Raw genomic sequence first — 27,756 nt, 5'->3', positions numbered from 1 at the left:
TATAATCCTTTTTTCATTCCAATTCTGAGATACTCTTTCCTTTATTCAGTTTTTCTTTCCTTGATTTTAAAAATCTTAATACTGATTTAAAAAAATAACGTTAATGTTTAGCATTATTTGACATCAGTACTTATATATATGTATGCATGTGTTACAAATACATAAACTCATATTCAGTTTAATATGGAGTGCACACATGTTTATGTGTGTGTATGTATACATATATGGAGACACTAAGTGAATTAAAACATAAAGCAACACAGGTGAAATCTTTTGGAGTAACATGTGAAACTAATAGAAAAGGAGAAAAATGAGTTATGTATTTCCTATTTACACATTTATGGCCTGCCCTTAGCTGGTATWATTTGGCCCAGGTCAGTCGGACTATGGCAGTGTGCATCTGCTAGGCATCGTACTTTTAATGAATCTTGATGCTCTATGTAGATGTGCTATAAGAAGTATTAAAAAGTTATCAAGAAGTAAGTAAATCACCAGCAAATCAAATCAAGGCTATAGGTAGTAGAATGAAATCTCTGTGGTACTAGAGATACTTTCAGTGAAGGGATGTTTGTCCCTTTACTGTTCCAGATGTATCCATTGTCTTYGGTAAGACACAGTAATGCCTAGGATGTCTTCCAGTGTCAGTTTGCTGTAGGCTAAGTGACAGGCTAAAGAGCATTGTAAGTGGAAAGTATAACTCTAACTGTCCTCTCTTGGTTTATTTCTTCTTTTAAATTTTAGGCATCCAATAGGATTCAAGAATCCAAAAATCAGTATAGTCACATTATGCAAGAAAGAGAGACCTTGCTGATAAAGATGAGTGCTTTGGAGCAAGACAAAGCAAGGCTGCAGAGATTGGAAGAGGAGCTGAACCGTTTGAAAGTTACCCTGGAATCAGAGTGTCGTTTGAAGCAACGTCTGGAAAGTGAGAAACAACAAATCCTAAATGACCTCAATCAGTGGAAGAGCCAGCATTCCCGGACAGAAGAATCCATCAGAAAGATTCAGTGTGAGAGAGAGAAGAGCGAGAGGGAGAAGAATGCCCTGAGGAGTGAGATTGAAAGGCTGCAGATGGAGATTAAAAGGATTGAGGAGAGATATCGGTGCAGACTGGAAGAGACTGCTGTCAAGAGCCAGTCAGAGTTGGAGTCCGAGCGTCTCAGGCTGCAGAGAGAGATTGAGAAACTCAAGCAACGCCCATATGGGTCCCACAGGTCTACACAGACTGAAGAAGACTTTGGTATTGACGCCTCCAAATTACTGTTCAGTGGGCTGCGGAAGAAGATTACGGCAATGCAGCTATACGAGTGTCAGCTGATAGACAAACTTACGCTGGATAAACTGCTGAAGGGGCAGAGGTCAGTGGAAGAAGTTGCTGCTGACATTGAACCCTATCTCAAAGGAGCAGGTGCTATTGCAGGGGTGTCTCTTTCGCCCAGACAGAAGTACTCATTTGTTGAGGCCAAACGGAATCAGCTTCTTACACCAGAAAATGCAGTCCTCCTTTTAGAAGCCCAGGCAGCAACAGGAGGTGTGATAGACCCACACCGAAATGAGATATTAACAGTGGATAGTGCTATTGCCAGAGATCTGATTGACTTTGATGACAGAGAACAAATTTATACAGCAGAAAAAGCTATTACAGGATTTAAAGATCCCTTCTCAGGCAAAACTGTGCCGGTGTCTGAAGCCATCAAGAAAAACCTGGTTGACAGAGAAACTGGGATTCGCCTCCTTGAAGCTCAGCTGGCTGTAGGAGGGATCATTGATCCTGTCAACAGTGTTTTCCTGCCCAAAGACATAGCTTTATCTCGTGGGTTGATTGACAAAGACCTGTACAGGATACTGAACAACTGCCAAGGTTCTACAAAGAACTTCATTGATCCCACTACCAAAAAGGCGGTCACTTACATGCAGCTGAAAGAAAAATGCAGGATTGAGCCGCACACTGGTTTGCTCCTCCTCCCAGTGCAGAAGAGAAGTATGTCATTCCAAGGGATCAGGCAGCCTGTCTCAGTTGATGCGCTCTTTGAAGCTGGAATTATTATGGAATCAACAAGGAATGACTTGGAAAGAGGTGCAATTACAGTGGAAGAAGTAAGTGAGAGAATTATTGATTTCCTTCAGGGCTCTAGCTGTATCGCAGGTATCTACAATGAAGCTACTAAAGAGAAGCTTGGCATTTACCAGGCTATGAAGATAGGTTTGGTTAGACCGGGGACAGCCCTTGAACTCCTAGAAGCCCAGGCAGCCACGGGATTCATAGTGGATCCTGTCAGCAATGTGAGGTTGCCTGTTGAGGAAGCTTACAAAAGAGGCCTTGTTGGAATTGAATTTAAAGAGAAGCTTCTGTCTGCTGAAAGAGCTGTCACTGGGTACAAAGACCCAGAAACTGGAAACATCATTTCTCTGTTTCAAGCAATGAACAAAGAGCTCATTGAGAGAGGCCATGGCATTCGTTTGCTGGAGGCCCAAATTGCTACTGGGGGAATCATTGACCCCAAAGAAAGCTACCGCTTGCCAGTAGAGACAGCCTACAAGCGTGGCTACTTCAATGAGGAGCTCAACCAGATTCTCAGTGATCCAAGTGATGACACCAAAGGGTTTTTTGATCCGAATACAGAGGAGAACTTGACCTACTTGCAGCTGAAAGAAAGATGCATAAAGGATGACGCAACAGGGCTCTGCCTTCTACCTCTGAGAGAAAAGAAGAAGGTGGTGCACACTTCACAGAAGAACACCCTTAGGAAACGCCGGGTTGTCATCGTAGATCCAGAAACAAACAGGGAGATGTCAGTGCAGGAGGCATACAGCAAAGGCCTCATAGATTATGACACCTACACAGAACTAGCTGAACAGGAGTGTGAGTGGGAAGAAATAACTATTACAGGATCAGATGGCAGCAGTAGAATAGTCCTTGTTGACAGAAAAACGGGTAGCCAGTATGACATACAAGATGCTATCGATAAAGGTCTGGTTGAGAGGAAGTTTTTTGACCAGTACCGTTCTGGCACTCTAAGTCTTACACAGTTCGCAGACATGATTTCCTGCCGCAACGGCACTGATGAGGTGTTTCGGCATGAGTCGGTAACTCGGTCTCCCACAGTGCTGAGCGTCAGGAGTTCTTCCTCACTGCTAAGGAGTGGTTCTTTCTCAGAGACCCCAGAGGAGTGCAGTCCTATTGCAGCCATATTTGACACAGAAAACTTGGAGAAAATCTCCATTTCAGAAGCTATACAACGGGGCATTGTGGATAGCATCACCGGGCAACGGTTGCTTGAAGCCCAGGCCTGCACAGGGGGTATAATATGCCCTACCACAGGCCAGAGGCTTTCGCTTCAGGAAGCCGTCAGTCAGGGCATCGTTGATCAGGATATGGCCACACGGCTCAAACCGGCCCAGAAGGCCTTCTTAGGGTTTGAAGGCATAAAGGGTGGACGCAAGAGAATGTCAGCAGCTGAAGCGGTGAAAGAAAAGTGGTTGCCATACGAGGCTGGGCAGCGGTTCCTTGAATTCCAGTACCTCACTGGAGGCCTTGTGGACCCAGAAGTGCGTGGAAGAATAAGCACTGAAGAAGCCATTAGGAATGGATTGATTGATGGTCGTGCTGCCCAGAAATTGCAAGACACTAGCAGCTATCCCAAAATTCTGACCTGCCCCAAGACCAAGCTGAAAATATCTTACAAAGATGCAATGAATCGGTCAATGGTGGAGGACATCACTGGGCTCAAACTCTTGGAAGCAGCCTCTGTTTCATCTAAAGGCATATCCAGTCCCTATAATGTCTCCTCAGCGCCTGGCTCACGTTCTGGCTCTCGCTCTGGCTCACGTTCAGGCTCTCGCAGTGGATCTAGGAGGGGAAGTTTTGATGCATCAACAGCATCTTCGTATTCTTACTCATACTCAACCTTCAGCAGTGGGTCTATTGGGCGCTAGTAACAAGCAAGGGAATGTATCTGCATTTGATATCATTTAGATTAGTCTATATACCTTTTCCTAAAACAGCAACAATAAAACAACCCAAAGCAAAACCCAGACCAATCTCGTTTGTGGTCCTATTTTTATTTGCTCATGCAAAGTCACTTTGCTGGAAAAAAATAAAGGCATGGCCAAAACAAATCTCTTATGTGTGTGTTTAACTTCTCTTCTGAAAAAGCTGTAAAATGCTTGAATGCAAATTTGTGGAGTAAAGATTATGGGACMCAAAAGGTCATATTTGTGAATTTTGAGTTTCGGTTGCCATTTTCTTTTAGTGTTTGGATTTTTAATCAGTCTCCTTCTGTATATTTTAAATATTCTATCATTTGCCTTCTGTTATCTGTAACTGTCAACCCATAAGGTGATAAATGAGGTTTGAAAGTCTTGCAGTAGTTAATTTTTTCCATGTAGGCCTTTTTCAATTTGCTATTAAGAAGAAAAAATTAATAACAATGCGGACAGAAAATATCTTTCCTACTGGTTTGGAATCTATAATGTAACATGAAAAGCTCTGTCTTCTTCCACAGATAATCTACTTTTCTATGTTTGGCTCTCTATTTTCTTAAGTATAGCTTGATGGATATTAAGGGCTATTATTAGGCTGGGCTTTTATTTTACTACTGCCTATATATATTTTCTACTATTTTGCTTAATTTCTGTGTAACAAAACAAAAAACTAACTGCACCAAGTCAGCTGTTCTGGGCAATAAACTTTTACAGTTTTAAAGTATTTGTTGTGTGCTTATTAAATTTGGCTATGGACACTCTTGGACCTAAGGATTACAGAAAGAACTATTATGTTAAAAAAGTACCAAATACTAGTTTTGTTGTAAAAAAACACTGTACAAGCACACTGCTTTTCATGATCCGTCATGTTTATGAATACAGACACCCAATTCTGCATCTTCTGTAGAAACATGAAGATAGCACCAGTTCCTTAAACTGTGCCTCTAGAAGCAGAAAACCACTTTCCAGAGTTGGTTGCAGATGTGACAGTGACGAGAAGTACGTTTCTGCTCGTGATCCAGCCTGTGGTCTCTGCAGCTACAAGAGACTGTGAGTCAGATTCTCCCTTACGCATTAGTTTAACTTTGATCAACTGAGCAGAACAGAGATGTCATGCCTGGGCTTAGCCAGACAGGGTGATGAGAGAGGAGGATCTTTCAAAAGCCAAACAATCACCTCCCACAGCATCCACCTTCCTTGGTGGCTCCTGAAAGCCTGGGTTGAGAAAATATTTGGCAAGGATATCTCTGTGTTTGTGCGATGCCTTGGTGTTGGCAGTGGACAGCCTGCTGGATCCTTTTATCTGGGGCCTGTCCCAAGCTGAGAAAATGGACCAGTGCTYAGTGACCACAGGATTAGAGGACACAAGCATGGTCTGAAGCCACTTCAGCCGCACTGAATGTTCCTCAGCCAGAGCAAAATATGCTTTGTATACAGAGAGACTCCCCTCCTCTCCCTTTCACAGCATAGTGCAAATACCTCTGGGTAGGCATTATGCTACTAGCAGTGTGATCACTTACAAGAATTAGTATGGTTATAGGTAACTGCCAGGTCAGAGCTTCAATGAAAAGCTGTTAGGACAGTTTCAATACCTGAAATAAATTCTTCCTGTAAGTAGTAGGTAACTAAGTAAGGCAGTAAGTCAACAGTAAATCCTGTTGCCTGAGGCACATACCTGCTTTTAGCCATATACCATGTAAGAACTCCACCTGTCTTGTTGAATTTTATCATTAGCTAAAGATAAAGCTGATAGACACAAATGCTAAGCACTGTTCCAATGCCACCTAATTCCTGCAGCATGTTCCCTTCACTGGGGTGAGGGATGGGATGGATTTTGGTAATTTTTTCTCCAGCAGCTGAAGTGCAGCGTCTAATCTGAAAAGCAGCTGCAGAGTTTTCTGAAGATCAGAACTGTATCTAAACTCTGTGCCATACACAAAGTATTCTCAATTACTGGACTAAGAAACTGAATAGAGTGGTACAAGGCAGTGGTAGAGACCTCAGCAGAATAATCCAGTAGGTGGGAAAGTGCATCCTGTCTGATAGGAAACTGCAGCTTCACAGCTTCCTACTGCTGCAGTTGATTAGCTGTACCACAGGAAGATCCAGTTTCTGAATAGCTTTTGACTGCTAGGGAGAAACAGCCATGTAAAAATTACTACCTTGCTTAATTACAAGCTGTTTCTGTAGTTTTAAATGGCTAGTAGGTTCCTGGACTCTACAGTAAAGATAACACCATTCATTATTGAAGAAAATTCTGCTATTGGCTGCACCCCTGCAGTTTGCATGGACTGGGGACATCATGTGTGCTCTTTGTGGCACACCTGCCCCTCAACTGTGCTTACAGTTTGCACAACACATTCCTGGTATCTCTGGTGGGTCATTTAAAGCTTAATCTCTATATGTTACCTCTCTTACTGCTTGATCAACTCTTTGTCTCGTGTTGACAGCCTACATGTAAGATCATCTCCCAGAAATGACGGTGACACTGCTTTCTCCATGCATATGCTCCAGCAGCAGACGCCAGTGTGGCACTGTAARAGCCTCCAGAGTGGCCTCATGGGGCCAGGGGTGTTTGGTGCAGGAGGGTTGCCCAAGGCCTGAGTCACAGCTAGACCAATATAGGCAGCAGGTGGGACAGGTTGATAACTCAGGGGTACTAAAGAGAGAAATGGGGAGTTTTCCTCTGTAATGTAAAGGAGCTGAGGAAGAGGCTAAAGGAGAACCTCTGTTTTCTGGAGCTGCAGTTAAGCAGCTGCAGCCTGGTATAGTACTCAGCCAGCAGAGAGAGGCACAGCAGGTAAAGGCACCAGGAGGGGAGGATGCTGCAGAGCTGAGGGAGGCAGGTCTGGGGCAGTGCCCCATGCTTGTAGGCTTGGAGAGCAGTACCTGGGGTTTGAAGAGCTTGTAGGGTGGTCTGGTGGGGGCTTGGAGGTGAGCATGGGGCTGTGGCTGTGGATTTGGGGTAGGATGGTCATAAGCTGTGTAGCTCTTCTATAAGAAATGTGAAGGGAACTTTGTATATCTTTATAAAAAGAGACTGACAACTCTGAACAACATCTGCTGTTGAAAGGGTAATTCCTTTAGTATTGAAAACTCGGGGTAAAATTGATCTAGCTGGTGGCTGTCAGCACTTTCCTGTGCAGGAGGAGTGCTGGACTAAGTGTGTCACTGAGCAGCCCTGTGGTTTAGGGACAACCCTCTGCATCTGCTGCTTCCTCTGCACTTTGGGCAGGTTGTGCTGGTATTCAATGGCAAATTGTGAAAAACCCTGCACATGCTCAGCTCCTATGGCTGGGGAGAGTTCAGTTATTAGCAAGGTCAACTCCTTAGAAATTAGGCTTTGCTCTGAAGGGAATTCAAATTTATTTCTAAGAGTTTTCTTCACTGAGATAATTGTTTTAATGTTGTGAATTTGGCCTTCTGCTTGAGCCAGTGGCCTGGGAAAACACTGCTGCTTAGGATCCAGAGTACGTAGAGCACCATATGGTTTGCACGGCAGTGCTCAAGCCAGAATTTTGTCTGTGTTCTGCTATTTGGTAATGCACATATGCCATGGCTGATTAATAGCTTTAATAGTTTAGCATTATGAATACAAAATGAAGGGTGGGAATATTTACAAAATGACAAGTATATGATTTAGTGTAAAATTGCCTGAATTATTAGATTATAACTATTTACACAGAGGGTTTCTTTTTTTTGGGGGGGGGATTTGCTCAAATTTCTGCATATTTGTACGATATAAATCTGGAAGAGTCATTTGCTTTGCTGAAGTTTCTCTGCATCTAGCCTGTTCTGAGATAAGCAGGATTTACTCGTTGTATATAACTCTTTCAGAATGTTGCTATACTTGGAAATATGGTTTGTAGATGACCAAACAATTTGAACAATTCCTAGGTCCCTCAAGGCAGGCTGTGCGTTGGATTCTGTCATTGGCTCTCTGCTCCTTTCTGACCTGTGTTTGCTAGCCTGCCATTTAATAATTATACACCTGTGATTTGAGGTTGACTTCTTTTCCCTCACAGTAACACCAAATGCACAGTTAGTAAGTATATAACTGCATCATATAATAAAGAAAGCAATATTTGAGGCTCCATTCATAAAATCTTTCCCCTGTTAGAGCCAGTTACAGCTTTAGTAGTTTATCAGCAAAATATTTTACAGTAGAGTAAATTCAGTGGGAGGCTCCATTAGGAGAGTTAAGTATCTGGTGTATTAACAGTTCAAGCTGCTGGTCCCTCTTCTGTTGGCAGGCTGGGGACATACATAACACGGTCCTTTGCTTCACATAATGCAGATGCACCTGGTAAGCCAGGAGTCCTGCTTGCCCAGGGCAGCCACCAAGTCTGGGGGAGTCTTGCTTGGCCTGGCTGCCTGTCTCAGGCACCTGCAGCATATCCAGGGAACCCTGAAAAGGGAAAACAAAACTACAGAAGGAAAGCTGAACGAGTTGAATCCCCACCATGCACCACAAAGTCATCTGTATGATCCTGAATCAGGAGTGGCTCCATGACCACTGGTGAAAGTACACTAGTATAAGACTTGTTTGAGAGACCTGACTCCAGTGCAGGGTTTGGAGAAAATCAGTAATGCTAGCAAATGGTGCGGATTAAGTGGTCAGTGGGAATCGAGGGAGCGAAGCAATGGAGGGTTGCGCCTTCTCTGTTGGATTCTCCCATGCGTGCAACACCTGCCTGCAAATGGCCTAGGGTCCTCACTGCCCGCTCAGGGCAGGGCAGACATGTAACGAAGGCAGCTGAATTATCATGCACTGAAATGGCTTTTGGGAGACAAGCAGATCTTTCTTTTCCCTTGAACATGCTGACAGGCACTCTCATGCTGTTTCTTTCACCAACACCTTACTGATATATTCCATTATCTGTCTGCACAATGGTAACTATTGGAGAAACTGAGTTTCTTACAGAAATAAAATGGGCACTGTGCTCCCCACATAACAGCAATTTCTATGTATTTTCTATTTCAGTTGAATACTGTTGAGTATATAACTACAAATAAACCCTTTACTGTATTAAAATGCCTTCCTGCTTCTACTAAGTTGCAGTTGATGTTTAAGGGCTGAATGAACGAATGGTAGATAAGAGATTAAACTCTCTTGTCATTCAAATCCTGTCATACAAAACGGGCATTACCCCTAAAACCTTGGTGCCTATCTAAGCCAGTGACACCTCTGCCCAAATTGCCCTTCTCCCCTTTTCAGCTTTTGTTTCCTGCATGACACAAACCAAGAGGAGAAATATATTTGGCCGCCAGATGACCATGCTTTGTAAACTGACCATGGGGGCTTTGGGGTTCTTACTTGGTTTACCAGCTGCTCCCTTAGTTCCAGGAAATCCAGTAGGTCATCTTGGGCCAGGCACACCACTAAGTCCAAGCAGACCAGGTTTTCACTTCCTAAAATGTTAAAGATGTTTGTTTTTATTAGGCCATGAGTAATGTATTTGTTGTCATAGGGAAAAGAACAAAATAAAGAAGAAAAAAAGACAAAAAAAMCCCCAAATGACCAAGGATAGACTGTGGTAGTGTTGCATTTCTTGGCTGAGCTAAGGAGCTTAAAAACAGAATCAAATGTTTCATTTTCAGATGGTTTTAAATATAAAACCTTTATTAGTTTAGTTCAAATTTAAAATGTTGCTATAAAGACTTTATTTTAGGAAATATTAGTAAAATCTTTGAACCTCTCCAATTCTTTTTATTTGTAAAACTGTTTAGAGAATTTAGCACAAATTCCCAAATAATTGCAACTGGTCCAAAATTGTTTTGTTTCCTGGCAAGCGTGTGGGGTTTTTTTGTTTGTTTGTTACGGTGTGGAGGGTGGGGAGGAATGCACTCATCTGTATCCTAGGAACTTCAGAGCTTCCTTTTTTAAATTTTATTATTGTTATTTTTTTTAGGCTGATGTGAAAGCTGCCAGATTCAGTAACAAATATAGTATTTGCACTGTATATATCCAGCATGGACAAACTGAGAACAACAGAATAATCTAGATTAACATATTGTTTCTCATCCCTCTCTGGCCTCAAATAGCTGTTCTGGGCCAGACACCTGGCCTTACCCTCTGGGGACTGCACCATGCTTGGCCACACGCTCATTGCTAGGAACATCTGAAGACAGGGTAGGGTGCAGGCTCTTTGCTGGCAGCTGACACCTCTTGCTCTTGGCTCTGCAGGGTGGCATGGGTGAGCTCCAGTCTTGTTAGGTATCCAATATCCAACTCCACAAGGAGGGAGTAAACCAGAGAGTTGCTTGCTGTGTGTCGTGTGAAAGTGGCAGTACTTGCTATTTTCTATTGTGATAAATCGCAATATTGCTTTGGGGAGCTGACAGAGGTTGTCGCTATGGGTCGAGTTCTGGTCCTAGTGACCAAGCTGTCACACAGACAGGACTGCAGCTTTGGTCTATGCTGCATCATGCCTGTACAACTCTTACCTCTTTTCCAGGTGGTCCTGCTGTTCCAGGAGGCCCTGGGGGACCAATTAGTGTCACTTTGGTAGTGGGACAGGCCCTGGCACACCCGTACTGGATACCAGCTGCATACCGGGATATGTGAGCTATGACCAGGCTCTGACACAGTTCATATACCTGCTCCTCGGCCATTCCCAGAGCCTAGGAGGAAAACATAGGTTTGAATGTGACCAAAATACTTTTGGGATCCTAGCTGAATGTCTCCCAAAGGGGTTCCTGACAAACACTGAATGTATGATGTACAGCTCAGGGGTTAGTCTATGTATTGCTCAGTTTGACCCACTGCATGTGGAGAACAATCACCAAAGCCATATGGTATCACGCCTGACTTGGGCAAAGCTGTAAAGAAAGGCCTCTTATCAGCCAATTTCATAGTTGCATAAGGGAAGGGGGAGCTGGCAATTACTGCCATGCTGCACTTATTTGTGGCTGGGCGAGTACAAAGAATGAGGAATAACCAGTGCCATATACTGGCAAGCAGCTGCCTGTGGTGTTTGCACTAACTCTGGGCAACCATGCAGAGGCGAGGTGTATCCCAACTAATCCCACTTTCTTCAGAGTTTACAATAATAAATAGCAATGAGTAGAAAGATAGTGCAGGGATGCTGTAGTTGCAGTCAATATTCCCTGTCTTTTAACAAACCTGTGCTCTGTGCAGACTGCAGAGGCCATCTTTCCAGCTGCAGACCTTGTAGGAGCCCCATTTCACACTGCTTAAATCCTTCTCTACTCACTGAGCAGCCTCAGCATTGCTCCTGCTGSAGCCAAACCACAAAGTTTCAGGCAGTTTGGTCAGGGTTTCTCTAACCCCTCTCTCCCTCCCCCGCCCCCCAAATAAAAGGACTGCTTGGGTTGTTGCCCGGTGTGTTGAATAATGTTGGTAATCCCATTTTCATTTTGTTATATACCCAAGGGATAGAGGCAATAGGTGTTTTTATGCCTGGAAGTATGGAGAAGGTGGTGGGAGGGAGAAGGAGGCAAAGAGTAAAGGCCTTTTTGTTTGAAAATAACAAACCAACAGAATATTTGCCAACTTACTTTCCTAGGCATTAGGAAAATGTTCCACTCCTGGCTCTAAAAATTGAAATTGTCTTCTAATTCAGATCAGAGGCAWGGAGCAGGTACTAGGTGAGCTGTCCCCAGAGGAGCATGGAAAAGAGTTACGAACTATCTGGGCAGTGTGAGCCTAGGCCGGAGGGTGAAGTTAGGAGTCCTGTCTCTGTCCATTATTTTTGGCCCCTGGCTTGCAAAGCAGCTGAAGAAAAGCCCATATGAAGCAGCAGAGCTCTTATATCATCTTTACTTCTGGCCTTTCTGCAGAGGCTACTATCAAAGGCACTGATTAGTACCAAATCTGAGGCAGACTTGTGATATGCCCATCACCCTGTGGGGAAAACTGGTTTTTGATTAAACCAGCTGTTCTGAATGACCCATCAAGCATCCAGGTGCCCAGTGCTTCCCACTTCTAGCTGAACTTGAATGGGATAGGACATGACTATCATTCACACAATAAATGTTAGGCTGCTTTTGCAGTGTGTTTCTTAGGGACTGTGAGTTACAGACGAGTACAGCTCTGCTGTAAGTGCTACCATCATCCTGCAGATCTAAGCAACAGAGGGAGGGGGAAAAGAAATGCCAACCCTAAGAAAAAGAGCCTGAGCTCCCAAGAAGGTCTGAGAAATAGCACTATAAAGGAGGAGAGGAGATGAGACATACTTCTGGTCCAGGTGGTCCTGGAGGGTCAGGGGGGTCTTCTGCTCTCGTCTCTCCAATGGGGTCAGAGAAACCTCTGGGGCCAGGTAATCCAGGAAAGCCTCTTTCATCCTTAGGACCAGCTGGGCCAGGAGGGCTGCCTTCTCCCTTCAAAATTCCCCAGAGAGAAGGGAAAAACAGCAATGAAAATGGAAATAAAGACCCTGGTCTTGCTTTTCTTACTCATCCACCTCTCCCTGTCCATCTGTTTGTCTGCACATACCTGTGACAAYTGTCTCAGAGTACCATGAATAGAAGGGCAAACACAACATGAAAGGCAGAAATGGGGTTTCTTCTGAGCTGTAATGGGCCATTTCATGTTAGGAAATTATAGGAGGTTCTTCTTATCTCCAAAGTATGAATAACACCCTCCTGCAGCATTTTGGAAGGGACTGGCTTCAGCTCCAAGATTTCTGTGCAAGTGAGTTTTATATCTCAAAGCATCATTATTTGCTCTAAATTTTCTCTGCTGATGTTTGCATAATGCAGTCCAAAGCCTCTGGAAAGCTGAATGGCAGATGAGAGAGCTGGTCAGCTCTGCTAGTGTGTTATATAGTCTTCAGTGACTTATTTTGGGAGAGATTTTGCTACAGAGATATGTGCTCTTAATTCTCTGTGGGTTCAAACTATGTAGCCTCTCTGACTCCCAAGGGCCAGGCTTTCTCAGGCAGAAGGTTCATCTCAGGCATATATACTTATTCAGAGCTTAGCAGAATGTCAGGGTTTTGAAATACCTGCTTTGACTGTCTAGCCATTCCCACTGCTCTCTGCCCATGACCAGTTCTTCCTCCCCATCCAACACGTTTTGATTACCTGATTGAATACTTGCAATACCTGGTAACAGCACTTTGAGAATACTTCCTCCTTCAAAAGTAAGCATAAATATGCACAGATCAAGACAGTTTGAGAGGAACTGGTTTTGGGTTAGAGGAACAAGAAGTCTCTGGCTAGAACAGTGATGGGATGTGGGTCCCTGAAACACTATTTTGTCTTTTGTTCTCACCTGAGATTTCCTCAAGGAGATTCCTTCCTGGGAATTTCCTTGCCCCCTTTCTTGAGCCCTGGGAGCTTACCCTTACCTGTTACTGTACCAACAGACCACGGGATATTGATTTACTTCTGAACACAGTGGCAACAACTGTTTTCCCTTGAAAAAGCTAAGCTGGACAAAAGCCATAGCTATTACAGGCTGGGGATTGTGGCATGCATGGCTGTGCAATGCTCCCCCTAACCAGGGAGGCATACCCAGCATATACAGAGCCAGAGATTCAGTGCTTTTTTTTCCCCTCATGCTATCTATAGCTAACACTGAATACGTTATAGTACTGGGAGCACCAGCTGGGGCAAAATTGTACACAAGCTCCCAAGCCCTCCTTACTGGAAGCGTATTTGTCCCGGGATAAGAGCTTTCCATAGCAATGGCATAGGGAGTAGGACTGGAAATGACATTTTTCTCCCCAGGCTTTTGTCCCATTGCAATGGACATCATGATTAAAAAAAGAAAAAAAAAATCATGTACTTGTCCTTTGTCTCCTCTGTCCCTGTCATCACCCTGTCCAAGAATAATCAGAAATAGTAAAAACTGGGTTTACAAGGATCAGAAATTATCAGTTACTTGAACTTCAAAGAACACGGGCTCTACCTTTGATCCAGCATCCCTTTGTCTCCTTTTCTTACAGTATCACCCTATAAAAGAGGGAATCCAGCTCAATGGTCTTGCCCATTCTCTCCGTAGAGATTTTTATTGCCTGGGTCAGAAGGAGCAGAAAATATGAGCCTTTAAGCTCAGCTGTGTGTGAGTGTTACCAGTGCTKCATTAGGAGGAGTCCTGGGAAAGAATTTGATATTACACTGGAAGTTGTTTTTCTAGTGGTTTCGATACAAAGGGAGGCTGGGAATCATGTCTCCCATGGGCCTTTTCTTATTGATCTGCTGTGTGGTCTATGGGAGGTCACCAAAACACAGTCTCTGACATTTTCCCCATCTCTAAAATGGGGACTAATTTTGTAGGAAGGTGTATGAAAAAAATCATTCATTGCAGTGACTTAAGATCCGTGGATGATCTGTGTCAGCACTGTATAACTCACCTGCTAAGCTAGTGCTATGGGAAGCCTTCCTGCAGGCAGGCAGGGGTCAGCATCATTGCCTTTGGGCTCCACTGATGCCAAATGGGGATACCGGAGTGCTGTCAAAATGCCCCTTCTCCCCAAAGGTTGCTCTGTTGCCCCATGGAAACACCATGCCTAGGCCTGGTAAGTTATATTACATCTGTCATCATGGAGCAGCTGTGCAGTAGTTCATTTATGGCCACATTGTACAAGTGTTTATTTCAAAAATAAATAACAAGCCATACCTTTGGACTATCATCTCCAGTCTTACCTTGAGCCCCTTGTAAAGCAGACAAACAGAAAGTACTCTTTTATAGGAAGGTGGGTTTTTTTTTTTATCATACACCATTAACAATAGGTCTTTACCTTTTGGCCTGTTATTCCTTTGAGGCTTGGTTTACTAGGTAGGCCAGGATCTTCCGTCTCACCTTTGGAGCCCTGAACGGAAAAGAGAAATTAGCCAGTGAGAGAATTCAAGCAGATTTTCATAAATCTAGTTATTCTGTCCTTAACTGATCTCTCTTTTTTTTCATTCTGTAATAGTGGCAGAAGAGCCTGTGTGAAGTGTCCTTGTGCTTTCAAAGCACTGGTCAACCTGAAGAAAAAAAATCAAGTCAAAAAACAGGTCAGCTCAGAGATAGTAACTGTAGTGTGTAATAAGTTACTGTACACCTGCCATACACCTGTGGAACTGGGATCATGCATGTTCCTTGTTTTCCACAAATGAAAAGTAAAGTGATTTAATTCCTCTTTCATCACTGGTAAAGAAGCTGAGTTGCCTTGTATTTGGTGTGGTCTGAAAGCACTTGCATATGACTCCAGCATGGCTCAGAAGACTTGTTAGACTGTACTAACATGGTTGTGCATGTAAGTCCTAAACTAATCTAAACTGAGACTCGTTTTAGAGAATATAAAATGACCGACTCCATCTGGATTTCACTACYGGGTAATGGGTATAGAGGCTACTTGAAAGATCAATTACATGTTTGCTTAATATTACTTAACATTAATAACATGTTACCTTACTTGGGTTATTTTTATATATACTTAGTGAGAAGTTTATAAGTTGGATTGCCATGGGAAAATTTGGCTTATTTTTCTTACAGACGTCATTTGGGGCAGATTTTATCTCTTGCAGCTTTGCCTGCTTTTCAGTTCTGTTGGTTAAAGATACACACAGTTTAGATATTTAACTAAGTCAAATTTCAGACTCAGATCTTGAATTCCCCCAAAGTTTTGGTGAGCAGCTCACCAGAAAAAATCAAGAAATCTTTTCCTCTCCATTTCCACCCCCTCCACCCCCCMCCCCCCCCCAGCCTTTGGAAGCAAAAGCAGCTCCTATGGACAAAGGTTTTCCCCTCCTGCTGGCAACCTTGGAAACACCTTTGGTTCTCCTGGCCCTTTAGGTGACCTTCTCTCCCGGTGACCTGCTGAGCTATGGCTGCACTGTGCCCTGAACATCTGGCCCAGGGGAGCAGTGGCTTGTAGCAGGGAGGCAATGCCTCCCCTAGCCCCACCTGTGCCTCAGATATTCACATCATTCACAGCATGACTTCAGTCAGCCAGGGAAAGGCACATGACTGACCTTAACACTGGGGCATTCTCCTGCCAGCTCTCAGCTCCCCTCCAGCCCATGGCCTTTCCTGCTCAGCTTTCACTGCAGCCTGCAAATGGCATTTGAAACAGTAAAAGAAGTCACTGCTAGCTACTATGCCAGCATATGGACAGGTCCAGGCTGCCACTTATACAGGGGCCACATCAGATACTGATGGTACCTGTAGAACTGGTACCAAAGCTCCACTAGTGAAGAAGTGGATTGGGATGCATAGCATATCCCTCACCATAAAGCCTACTCTTCCTGGGGGACATCTTTGACCTTGCTCACCCTCATCTTCCTGCAAAGACAGTTGAAAACATCTGTGATCATTYGTTTCTGGGAAAGGACACTTAACAGTAATAGGCTTTGATCCAGTTTCACTACACAGTTAAGGTGAATCTTAGAGTTTAAGCTGGACTCATCACAGTTTATGGAAACTTTTTTTTCAGTTCTGGAAAAAAGATAGAAAACCGTATTTCTAGCTCATTTTTACAGCAAGTCTGAGTGGCAGGAAAGGGGAAGCTTAGAACGCAGCAGGAATAGCCAAGCATATTATTGGATTAYGTGGGAAGTCTCTCAGCGTAATCATATATATATAAAAAAAGGCTTTGGAAATCATCTGGAGTTCTTTAGCTACTCTTAGATTTTTGGCAAAGTTTTTAGCTGCAAAGTCAATTGTGTACTTATGGAAGGTAAAGCCCTGGAAGACATTGTCTTTTCCTATTGTGTGGGTATTTTCTCCCCCCATGTCCTGATTACTGTGAGTGCTAAAATTGGGATTTCATGCACTAACTACAGTGTCGCTACCTTTGGTTGCATGGGTCCTGTCTTGCCTTCCTGTCCTGGGATTCCCAAGGGACCCTGGGGAAACAATTAAATCTCTGTCAGGGTATGCTCCTAGTGCCTGAAAACTGGCTTCATAAACATCTTGAAATAAACCTTACTCCCATCCTTTCCTGGACTGCCATCCATTCCCGAGATTTCCACATACTCTCCATCCCCCTGGAAATAACAAAGCACTCAAAATAAGGCTCCCCATCTTGCCCACTGTTCATCAGTGTTGCAGAGGATCTAACTCATTTTTGTGTATCTGAGTGAATTTAGTACTCAGGATCTSCTTTGACACTACTAGAAATGTATTTCTTGTATAGAACCGGGGAACAGGAACTGCTTGAAAGCTGGAAGTTCACACCTCACATCCCACTCACATGCTTTTGGTTAGCCATCATCAGGCACAAGAGATTAACTCTGATTTTAGGCCAATTTAGAAAGGTATGGAACTGTTCCTTCCAATCCTCCAGCTCACCCCTCAAGCTAGCCTTTCAGCAAACCAGAGAAATGGCACTTTCTACACTACATTAAGGAATGCAGCCAAAGTATTGCAGTGAAGCCCTTCCAGTAGTAAGAATAAGGTGCTGTTCCATAGGCAGGATGTTGGCGATTTCCAAAAAAAAAAAAAAGGTTTTATTTGCTGTTGCAGAAATTTCTGGCACCATTGACTTCAGTGATGTAGGATTAAACTCAAACCGGACATTGTTTCATATCTTAGACCCATCTTCTCCAGTCTCTCCCACAACTCCTGGATATCTCTAGGTAAAAGTAAAATTAAAGGAATAGTGCTATAATTGAGTTGCCTGAAACCTTCCGTGGTATACAGTGTACAACATCAAAAAGACAGTGATCCTTTGAATGACAAGCATTACAACATCACCTTTGACAAATCATTATCTTACCAGTCTTAGATCTCAGAATTCTGCAAAGACTACAGTCAGGAATAATCACTCTGTRTAGTAATAATTTGATTCATTTTACAGTCATGAATAAAATCTCCTCAAGGCTACAGTGTGTCTGTCTACCCATACAGCTCTGCATTTGAATCCTGTCCTTTGGCTGATAAAGGCAGACTGCCCAACTGCTTTGCACCCTTTTAAAGTAAGATGGACCTTGAACTTGTGCAGAAATAGCAACCTAAAAGAGCAGATACCTCTCAGTAGTCCTCTTCTTTCAGCCAAGCCTGCTAAAAGTCATTGAATCCTTCCTAAAGCCTGGTTTTGCCATTTCTTCTGGGTCTTTGACTGCTCACTCCTGCTGGAGTCAGAAGGGTTAGTTCTGGGGAAAGGTATATCATGAGAGGGCAGAAATAGCAGAGGTGGCCCTACACAGGTGTTCTTGTTATAGCAGTGGGGCTAGGATGYATAGGGTTTGTCTGGGCCTCTCTGGTGCACCAATACTGTGTGTTGGGGCTGTCTCATTGCTAAAGATCCTATTGGTTTTATTAAGGACTACTTGAGTGAGCACAACCAAAGCAAATAGTAAGTTCTGCAGTTAGGGGTATAGCACTTAAATCTGCTTCATTATACTATGACTTAGCTGTGTGAGATTCCTGTGAACTTAATTGACCATAAACACAGCAAGGACTTGTATGTTCATGACTCTTGTTCTCAGCATCRACAGAGATGCACGTGATGGTTTGCCCTGCTGTAGATTTATTGTCTATCCTTGTTCTCCAGGGAAATCTTTGGCTCCTTTAGCACCAGCAAAGCCCTGAAACAAAGACTGGAGAGCTGTTATTTCAACACAGGTGTTTATTCTTCTCTAAATTATACTTGCACTTCTTCAGTCTCCACAGCCAGTCCTCTGTCAGTGCATTGCAAGTTCTGTGTCATGATCACTTCTCAAAACTGTAACCAGATTTCATATGATAAAGGAATAGGGCAAGTTCAGTTCAAATTGGGCTCAGATGCCCCTTTCCCCACCCCATGTCACTGCACAATCATCTGAAGGCACATGCCAGCCAGTGACACAAAGTATAGCAAAATCAGTGTGCAGTGTTTTCAAAACTTCATTGAACTGCACAACATAGGGTAAAAGGTTGTGCTGCCGCGTGATGTGTGCACCTCTAGGGATCTGGGTCCCTCTAACTGCAAGGACTACCTTAGACTGACCACCCCTAGAGAAGGGGCTGGAATAACCAGAAGTAGCATACTATATCTGGAGAGCTGTTGTGTGGAGAAAATCTGCTTCTTTGGGAGGCCCCTCAATGCAATACAGATTACCTGCAGCCTGTTTCCTAGCCTTGGATATGGGCTTGAAACTCCAGTTTGCTTGTTTCTCTAATCAATAACGTGCAGAGACGCACCCAGAAACAATTCACAGTCTCTGTCAGACTGAGTCCTTCCTCACTTTGAAGATGCAACTCCAAGCAATGGATTGTGCCACCCCTGTAACATCAGAGGGGCTCTTGTATGAGGCCCTTTTCCCTCTTCCTCCTTGTTCCCAGGTTTATATCACCAGTAAATTATTATTTTCCTTTTGCTCCCTAACCCCGTACAGGTAACTGCCCTTTTCTGGAGAACAGTTAAGATGGAGAATTGCCCCATTGATCTTCATGTCCCATAGATCTGAACAGTCAGAGTAAGATATATGGTCGTGCAGTTCTTGCTCCCTTTTATACCTATGGCATGGATCCTCCTGCCAAACTTCAGCTTCATCTTAAACTGTTTTTTGAGATGACTTTTGCTTCTTCCTCCTTCTTAAAAGACTATTTGAAGTTCATTTTATTTACATCTAGCTGGATTTGGTAGGCTGATTCTGCAGCAATGCCATCAAGTAATTACCTTGGGTCTATCAAGTGTTGGAGGTCCTTGTCTTCCCAGTGTTCTTTGGAGACCCTAGTCAAAACAACAAAGCTGAAACAATGTTTTATTATTTTAGTCTATTTGCACATAATAAAATTTCTTGGGAAAGCTTTACTGCAAATCCAGGTCAGAGTATTTGACTTCAGCAAGAGCTGGGCCAGTGCTCTCAGGCACCTGGCATCCCAAAGCAAAGCAATGGTTTTCAGACAGTGTATTTCTGTGTGCTCCTTGAGCTTATCTAGGAATGTAGTTTCACAGGCAAATTATGCTGATCTAAGTATGGCCTGTGACTGAAAAGGGAATCCTGCACTCCTCCTGCTGTTTCTTGTATAGCCTGACCAGGGAACAGATGCAAATGGAAATCAATGCATTAAAAAAAAAAAATGTAGAAAAGGTAGAGCTGCTCAGGAATGGTGTGGTTTTAGGATTGGCTTCCACTGACTGTTAAGCCACACCTAGGGACTATATCTAGGTGCTCCTCTGGGCATCAGTGGCTTCATCTTAGCTGTTTTATTTGCAGTGATCTGTCCCAGTGCAAGTCCATCAGGTAAAGCTATAATGTAGGTTGACAGATGCATTAAATCTATGGGACTCTTACACAGCTCCTTGCAGGATTAGAACATAAAAAACTGGATGACAGAAAAGAGTACAGCTAGGGATGTGTCCTCATGCCATTGTATTAAGAGGAATAACATCTAGAAACTATGTAAGCTATACCTTTACTCAGATTTGTTACTTCTACCCAAGATATATCAGGAAAAAGGGGATTGTGATAGTTCTCCATTTACAGGTGAACAAGAGCCTTGATACTGTTATTTGTGACTCTGAGGTGCAACCATGGAGAAAAGGATCTGAAGAGTAGTATCTTAGTCCTTCACTTTGTTCTTAATGTCCTATCAAGACTGTATTAAAAAAATCCAAAAACCCAAAGGTGGGGAGAAAACAATATAAATATAGGAATAAGTCATTTTTATAGAAAAGAAGACACACTGCTGTTTGAACTGAAACATTTCTTACAAATAATGGTGTCAGAAGTTATCATGATTAAATGCCCACTTGCAGTGAAATGTTACTTTTGACAATACTCACCTTGCTGGATCTGAGTTTCTTATGAACAAAGCAACAAGATCAAATCACAGAAATGCAAACTGCAATTAGGATGGCATTCCATATCTTCTCCACTTTGGCAGACGAGCAACTGCCTTTCCCACTCCTATCAACATCATACTGGAATGCAAAAACAGCTATTACTTTTGACTTTAGAATTAGTAGTATGATAACAATGATCCTTACCCAGCTGCTTCTAGCAAACAATGTCAAATGAAAAGTATTAATTGTGTACCATGTCTTCTTTCAGTTTAGATTTACCCAGTGAAAATGGTAAACTAGGATCTCCCTATGACAGAGAATTCAGACAATTAAAAGTAGATCCATTCAATCAAGTGTGCCTTTTTTTTCAGCATAATAACACAAACACAAAAATCACTATTCATTATTGATTGTTAATTAGTCAAAACTAACTTTCAAAGGGTCGATGAAGGATCAACATCCTGAGCTACTTGGCTTCATAGAAACAAATAACAAAAGATAGTCTTTGCCTGGGAAATATGACAAGCTAAATATAGGGCAGGACTCTATAAGTAAACAAGGATGACATGGTTATGTAATAATTAATTAAGTAAAGTTTATTATTAAAGGTGAGATATGAGGCAATGTAAAATATTGGCTTCCCCACCTTCAGAACCAAATTTACCTCTTTCTTCAGACAAGCCAAAGGTGTAATGCAGTGATTTTTATACAAATCAGAAATGGTATTTTTTCAAACACATGTGCTTTGTGGGAAAAAATCTATCTTTTTAGARCCAGATGAAAAAAAAGCCATTAAAATTCTGCTGATTTGCTTAATGCCTAGTACCTGGCACCTGATAACAAAAAAAGGGTGGTAGTTAACGAAGGCCAGGGAATAAAAGAACATAGCAATTGGTATTTGTGCTTAGATGACTTATAGGCACCAGATAATTCTATGCCCAAGGATTCATCTCCTAAACTATCATCTACACTTGAGGACAGGTAGGATAGTTAATATAAATTGTTTTAAAATATGCTGTTTGTAACTACATGCACTATTTAAGTTTTGATCATTTACCATAGCTCTTGAGTAGCCAGAGGGTCCTTTGGAGCCTACAGGGTCTGAGTCAACCTGTCAAATATAAAGAATAAATAGGTAATGGTAACTGTTTAGTAGTGGCATCACAGGTAAGATAAAATCATTTTCAAGCTGACATTATGGTAGCATAATTATTCACGAAGTATGAATAAGGGATGAAAATGGTTATGTAAAAGGCAATTGTGCAACACTTGGTGCCCATTGGTGATACTGGTCTGCAATAACCTGTATGTGCTACATGCTTATATGATTAGTGAATTTTATGTGTATGAATGTTAGGTTAGTCTGAAAGTGGTTGCTGTGGGGAAAATTAAATAAGAAAAGAAAGCATCTATCTTAAACCTTAATGATCCTGTAAAGTTTCATTGAGAGGCAGTGTCTGAGTTATCAGTTGTGGATGTTCAGTGCTCAGCCAAGGTACCAGACTTTCCTTCTTAGTACTAACAACCAGAAATATTATAATTGGTTAAAAATGTGTTTGCTACCTAAACACAGAAGGAATTCTGGATGAAAAGCTGTCCAGATAAACATCAGTGTAGGTGTTAGAGTGGCTGGGAATATAAATGCAAGAAATCAGTGATTTTTTTTTTTAACTCAGCACTTATTGGAGTTTCATGTATTGCACATTTTAAACAGACCCTACAGCTCTTTGTTAGCCAGAGTTCAAATGCAAGATACCGGCCTTTATAGTGGGACTAAAGTTAGAGCACGAGGAAGAAAAACACACTATTCATCAGATGCTTAAAAATGAAATAAGTATTATTTGCTATTACTATGTGTGACTATATGGTTGTCATCCCTATAATGGCTAGATGCTCCCCCCTCCCCCCCACCTTTCATCCCTTGGAAGAAGAGCATGAAAACTTTTCTGGGAAGACATGGTTGTGAGCAGTCTTCACTTCCACTGATTTCTCTCAGACGTAAATGTGCTTCAGCCATGCTGTGTTAGTCTCACATGGAGGAACAGTCCCATGGTCACACTTAACTACAAAGAATATAAATCAGTAATCTTTATTTTAATGGCTTGGGACACCATACATCAGTGCTTCTGATGGAACACTGTAACATGATAATGCACTGTATGTCACAGAGACAGGAGAGTGGGTCAAGACTTCAGAGCAGAGATGTTCATTGGTGTTGTGTGAGTAAGTTGCAGGTTACTAATATTTTACTGCCTTTGATTTGTATGCATCCTCCCCAACCCAGCGTACATCACTATTGGTAAATGCTAACATGCCTATAAAGAGTCGCTTGTTGTTAAGTTACAGTCAAGAAAGGAAAATCTTAAGACTAGAAGAAGCATCTCTTCTCCAAAACTTATGCTTGCAATGGCCCTAGAGCTGAAACTTGCACACAAATTCCAGTGCAGGCATAAATCAGAGTAACCCCACCTATTTGTAATCTTAGGCAAATTAAGGGGAATTTGATTTGCAGCCATAAGGAGAGAGGCTGTGCCTCCTGGAGATTGGGGATGAAGTTCTGGCTCCACTCAAAGAACAAGGATCTGACTACTGATTCCAGTAGGACCAGTTTTTCCACCTTAGTCCTTTAATACTTTTAAACAAACTTTCCCTTTTAAGCAAATGGGTAATATTACATTTCTGCAAAACCCTAATGCTTCATGTTCTGTTACAGGCCTGCTCTACATTAATCAGTAATTGTCTGTCGTCCTTACCTGTGTACCAGGAAAACTGACGTGACCTGGCTCTCTAAGATCACTGCTGCAATCTGCTGGGGTCTCCATGTATCCCAAGCCAGCACACTTGAGGGGAGGGGAAGAAACAGGCAACAAGAAATGCAAATTAATAGAGCATAGCTGGGCTATACTTGGCACTCTTAAACAGTAATTGGTATGCCCTTTCCTCATGTGTTCCAAGCAGGAGAAAATATGTATTTCTAATTTCCACATTTACCAATCCATAAAGTAGGAAACTCACCTGCTCATCTTCCTGTAAGGATGAAAAGAGGTGAAGGGAAGAACAACAGTGAAAATTAGGCAAATGTATTTAATTAGAATTGCAGGGAAAAGAAACCACAGGGATGTATTATTTGCAGTCAGTGAGCTCACCACTCCAGGAACTTCACAGCAGGTTTCCTCTGCTGCCTTGTTATGGTTTATATAAAGTTCAAGCTGTTGCACATCAGCCTTCAGGGCAAATAAATAGAAATACAGGTTCTAAAATTCCTGAACAGTTGCAGTCTAACTCCAGTCTATCTGCTCATCTATTCAGACACCATTACCAGTATGTCCGAGCTCTTCCCAAATATAGAACCAAGTGTAACAATTCATTCTCAGTTTGTGGGAGAAAGAGCTTGGTAGGTTTTTGGATTTGTCTCTGCAAGGGGTGAAGTGGGTTTCTGGTGCTGTGGTGCTTGCATCTGAAGAGCTCGTTGAGGGAATGTTAAACCTCGAGGTAGTATATTTTGTGTTTAGCTTGGAGAGTGTTAAGGTCTGAAGTGATCTCAGGTGGGAGTCAGTTTCTAGAATTTCATTGCCTATAAAGTCCTGTGTTAAGCTTCCTGGGTTGGATGGCACTGTAATTTTCCAGTGGTGGCTTTCTGTGGCAAGTCAGGGCCCCAGAGGGAAGGCAAATGCTATGAGGGTTCTTTTGATTCTCATGGATTATTTTGGCTATGGGACAGAGACTTATTCTGTACTCTGTTTTGGAGGAATCAAAGCAGGGTGCAGAGAACAGAACACTCTGCTTCTTTTGTTAAATAGAAGGGTTGAAGGCTTTTGAGCAAGTCACTGCTTCTAGTTATTGCAGGACACATCCTCTGCTTCTGAAATAAAACAAGCCCTGTTCCTGGGGCCCAGACTAGTAACTGCAGATCTGCTTTTAGCAGGGATTATTTCCAAAGGTAGAAGTTAGTGAAGTAATAAATTCATGCTGTCATAATACACAACCAGAGCTATGCAAAGAGTAGCTTGGCTGCCGAGGTCAAGTGTGGATCGAGGTGCAGAGTAAGGCCCCTGGTACTCACCCATGGAGTAACACCATCCTGGGTTTGCCTCACCAGTCTCCATCAGCCCTCACTGCTCCATCATGACTGACAGGGGCTGTGCCCATGGGCCAGCAGTCTACAAACACAGTGAAYTGATTTATCCTAGCACTGAGGGCAAGCTTATGCCAGGCTCTCTAAAAAAAACCCAACTTTCTCCATGTTCTCAAATACGGTGCTCTTACTGCAGGATGGTTCTCCGGCTGCACTATAGATATCAACTGACTTGCTTCCTCCATGGAGATGTAGCCTGAACTGATCAGTCCCATCTTTGTCCTTTATCTCCCAAAGGTCCCATGTTGTCTTAGAGCTGTCCTCTCTCATTCTGAAGGTGGAGACAATAGAGTATTCCTTGGGAAAACGAAATCTAGAAACAAAATGTGTGACAACTTTAGGAATACTTATTCTTTGTTGTCACTACAATAACATGAAGACCCCTAGAAATATTTTTTGCCACTAATGATACCTGGCATGGGAAATTCTGATTATCAGCAGAGGGGAATAAATGTACGAAACAGGGCTTTAAATGTATTGTAACACTGTTTGAGGAAGGACAAATGTCTGACAAATGAGTAAACTATATTCCAATTTTCATATTATTACCATATATTATAATTCTGAATCAGAAGGAGTTGGGAATCCTTCCAGTTTCTGCTGATCTCAGTGGAGATGTACTGATTTATAGCAGGTATGATTTCACTACACTGATTTTAATACATACTTTGGGAGTCAATTATGCTTGGGTTCACTGCAACAGAAAACAAAGGTGATAACAGGAGAAGGGGCTTGTACAACTTTAGTGTAAATGCCCAAATGTTTACCAGTGTCACTGTTTACCTGATTCCTCTTCTGATTTGCACACTTGGCTCAAGATGATATGCCATCAGGTCACTCCTGGAACAATGTGGACTACAAAAACATTGGCTACATTGAGTTGCTGCAACAGATCAGTGACTGAAATGGAAAAGGAATTTAAAACAGAAAAAAAAAAATTGTTGAAAGAGATTTAACAAAGAAAGGAAAACAGATCAGTTATTTGAAAAGTCTGGATAGAAAGCTACCTCCAAGACAGGATACAGATTATAAGTTGAAGGTCAACTGGTCTCAGCTGTAGAAAAGTGACAAGGGGTGAGAAGTCAGACAACATAAGGCATCAGAAATTAAAAAAAAATAATAATAATACTTGTAACTCTATGTGAAAATAAATGGACCTGACAATATGGAATTATGGAGCAGAAATACAGTAATCTTTCAGCGTGAAATGTAGCTATGTAACAAAGCTAACTATTTTCTTTAGTTTAAATTTCCAAATGATCTTAATTGTATTAAAGGTCTAATCTCAAAGAGGTAAAGAATGAGCCTGAAATACTACCTGAATAAATAAAATGATCTTTGCCTCATTTAGCCATGTACACTCTCAGTCCAAGAAAACTCAGATCTGAATGTGATACTGCATTCAACGGTCACAACATTCTCTATGGGTAGTGATGAAAAAATTAAGAATAAGCATGTCACACACTAGCTCCTTCGAGACTTCTTTCTTCCTGCTGAAGAGAGTGCTGACTGTGGAGGCTGCAACACCTCTGGCACCGCTGTAGGACTCTTGGAGTAGGATAGGTATAGCCTTCCCTCTGTGGGTCATACCCAGATGATGTGGACTAGCAATAGGCACGTGTGGTTTCCTCCGTGTGATATGCGCTAGGGTAGTCTATGATAAAAGGCATGTGTGTGTGCTCATCTTTAGAGCATCCTCTGATTCATAGCCACTAAAAGGTGTACTTCCAGGTTCAGGTACAGCTGGGAATGACTCTGATGCTGTTTGCCTGTAGGTCCCCTCATCGCCTAATACACATTTGAGAAACCAGCAACAATGAAGATGAATGTCTCTTGCACACAAGTAAAGGTCTTTGCCCACCCAGTGTTTCTGGAGCTTTCATCCTGCAGTATTTACATATACAGAAATCCCATTGGACTTCAAGGTCTACAAGCCTATATGACTGAATTTATGGCACACCAAAAGCAGGGTTCACCTCACATAGCTTTATTCATCTCAATGTTAAGTGGTTAGATTAAGCTAGTCAGCTAAGCATCCCCTGTATTCAGGTGACAGAAAGAGAGGCAATATCTAAAATGTGTGCTGAGTCATACAGTGCCTATCAGCAGTGCTGTCTTTCTTTTTAGCTATTGGAGGTAAGTTAGGTGATCAGCTTAGACTAGGCACCTACTTTTTGGAGAGTTAGTCAGATCCCAGTCTTACAAGCTATGAGTGTGCTGGTTCTGAGCTGGTTTCATTTCTGCTATACCCTTCCTACAATTGTTATCATGCACTCTCCTCCTAATCTACTAGCATTTCAATGATCAGATTCACTGTCTGACTACTTAAATGAGGTTCTAAGTTTGTCACTGAGAAATCAAATGAAAATATCAGTAAAATAGCTGGAAATCATAGTGATAGGAGTACTCTTGTTTATTTTTGCTTTTAGCCAAGCTAAGTTAATTGATTCATACACCTGAACTGTGTCCAGAGAGCTCTTCTCCTTTGATATGAAAAGACTCCACAGCAAGGAAAACTAGAGTCCAGGTCCCCACTGTTATCCATGTCACAGAGGAAACCTGCCAGCAGAGACAAAGAGAATAAGGACATGTGATGAGAACTACAAATCCTTCCAGCTCATGGAAGAACAACAGTGGCCTTGTGGACACTTCAGAATTTTTACAGTTCACATTTCATACAATAGCTTCGTAGTGCACATTTGAGCAGGAGGATGGAGTAGAGGACCTCCTGAGGTCACTTCCAACCTCAATTTTTCCCATGATCCTATGGCTATACATTAAGGCAAGATAACAATATCATAATCTGCAGAATGAAAATAAAAAGATAAGAGCAGTTATTCTTCAGGGTGATGTACCATCTTCATTAATGTATGTTCTTGTTAGGTAAATAATTGCATGTATTAAAATCTGGCATGGTTGTTCTTCTTTTGCGTAAACTTGCAAGTAGGATTCAAAGACACGACTTCACCA

General features: G+C 42.3%; 1 protein-coding gene across 1 annotated transcript in view; it reads left to right on the top strand.

The window, feature by feature from the left end:
* Positions 1-4,672, top strand: part of DSP (desmoplakin) — a 40,603-nt gene extending 35,931 nt beyond the window's left edge. The window contains exon 24 of the mRNA XM_026072853.1: positions 742-4,672. Within this exon, the coding sequence (XP_025928638.1) occupies positions 742-3,936 (3,195 nt within the window). The 3' untranslated portion in view covers positions 3,937-4,672. The remainder of the gene's footprint in view (positions 1-741) is intronic.
* The last annotated feature ends 23,084 nt before the right edge of the window (positions 4,673-27,756 follow it).

The sequence above is a fragment of the Apteryx rowi genome, unplaced genomic scaffold (genome assembly GCF_003343035.1).
Source record: "Apteryx rowi isolate R43461 unplaced genomic scaffold, aptRow1 scaffold_353, whole genome shotgun sequence".
NCBI classification, from domain to species: Eukaryota; Metazoa; Chordata; class Aves; order Apterygiformes; family Apterygidae; genus Apteryx; species Apteryx rowi.
This window is presented reverse-complemented; position numbering and strand designations above follow the sequence as displayed.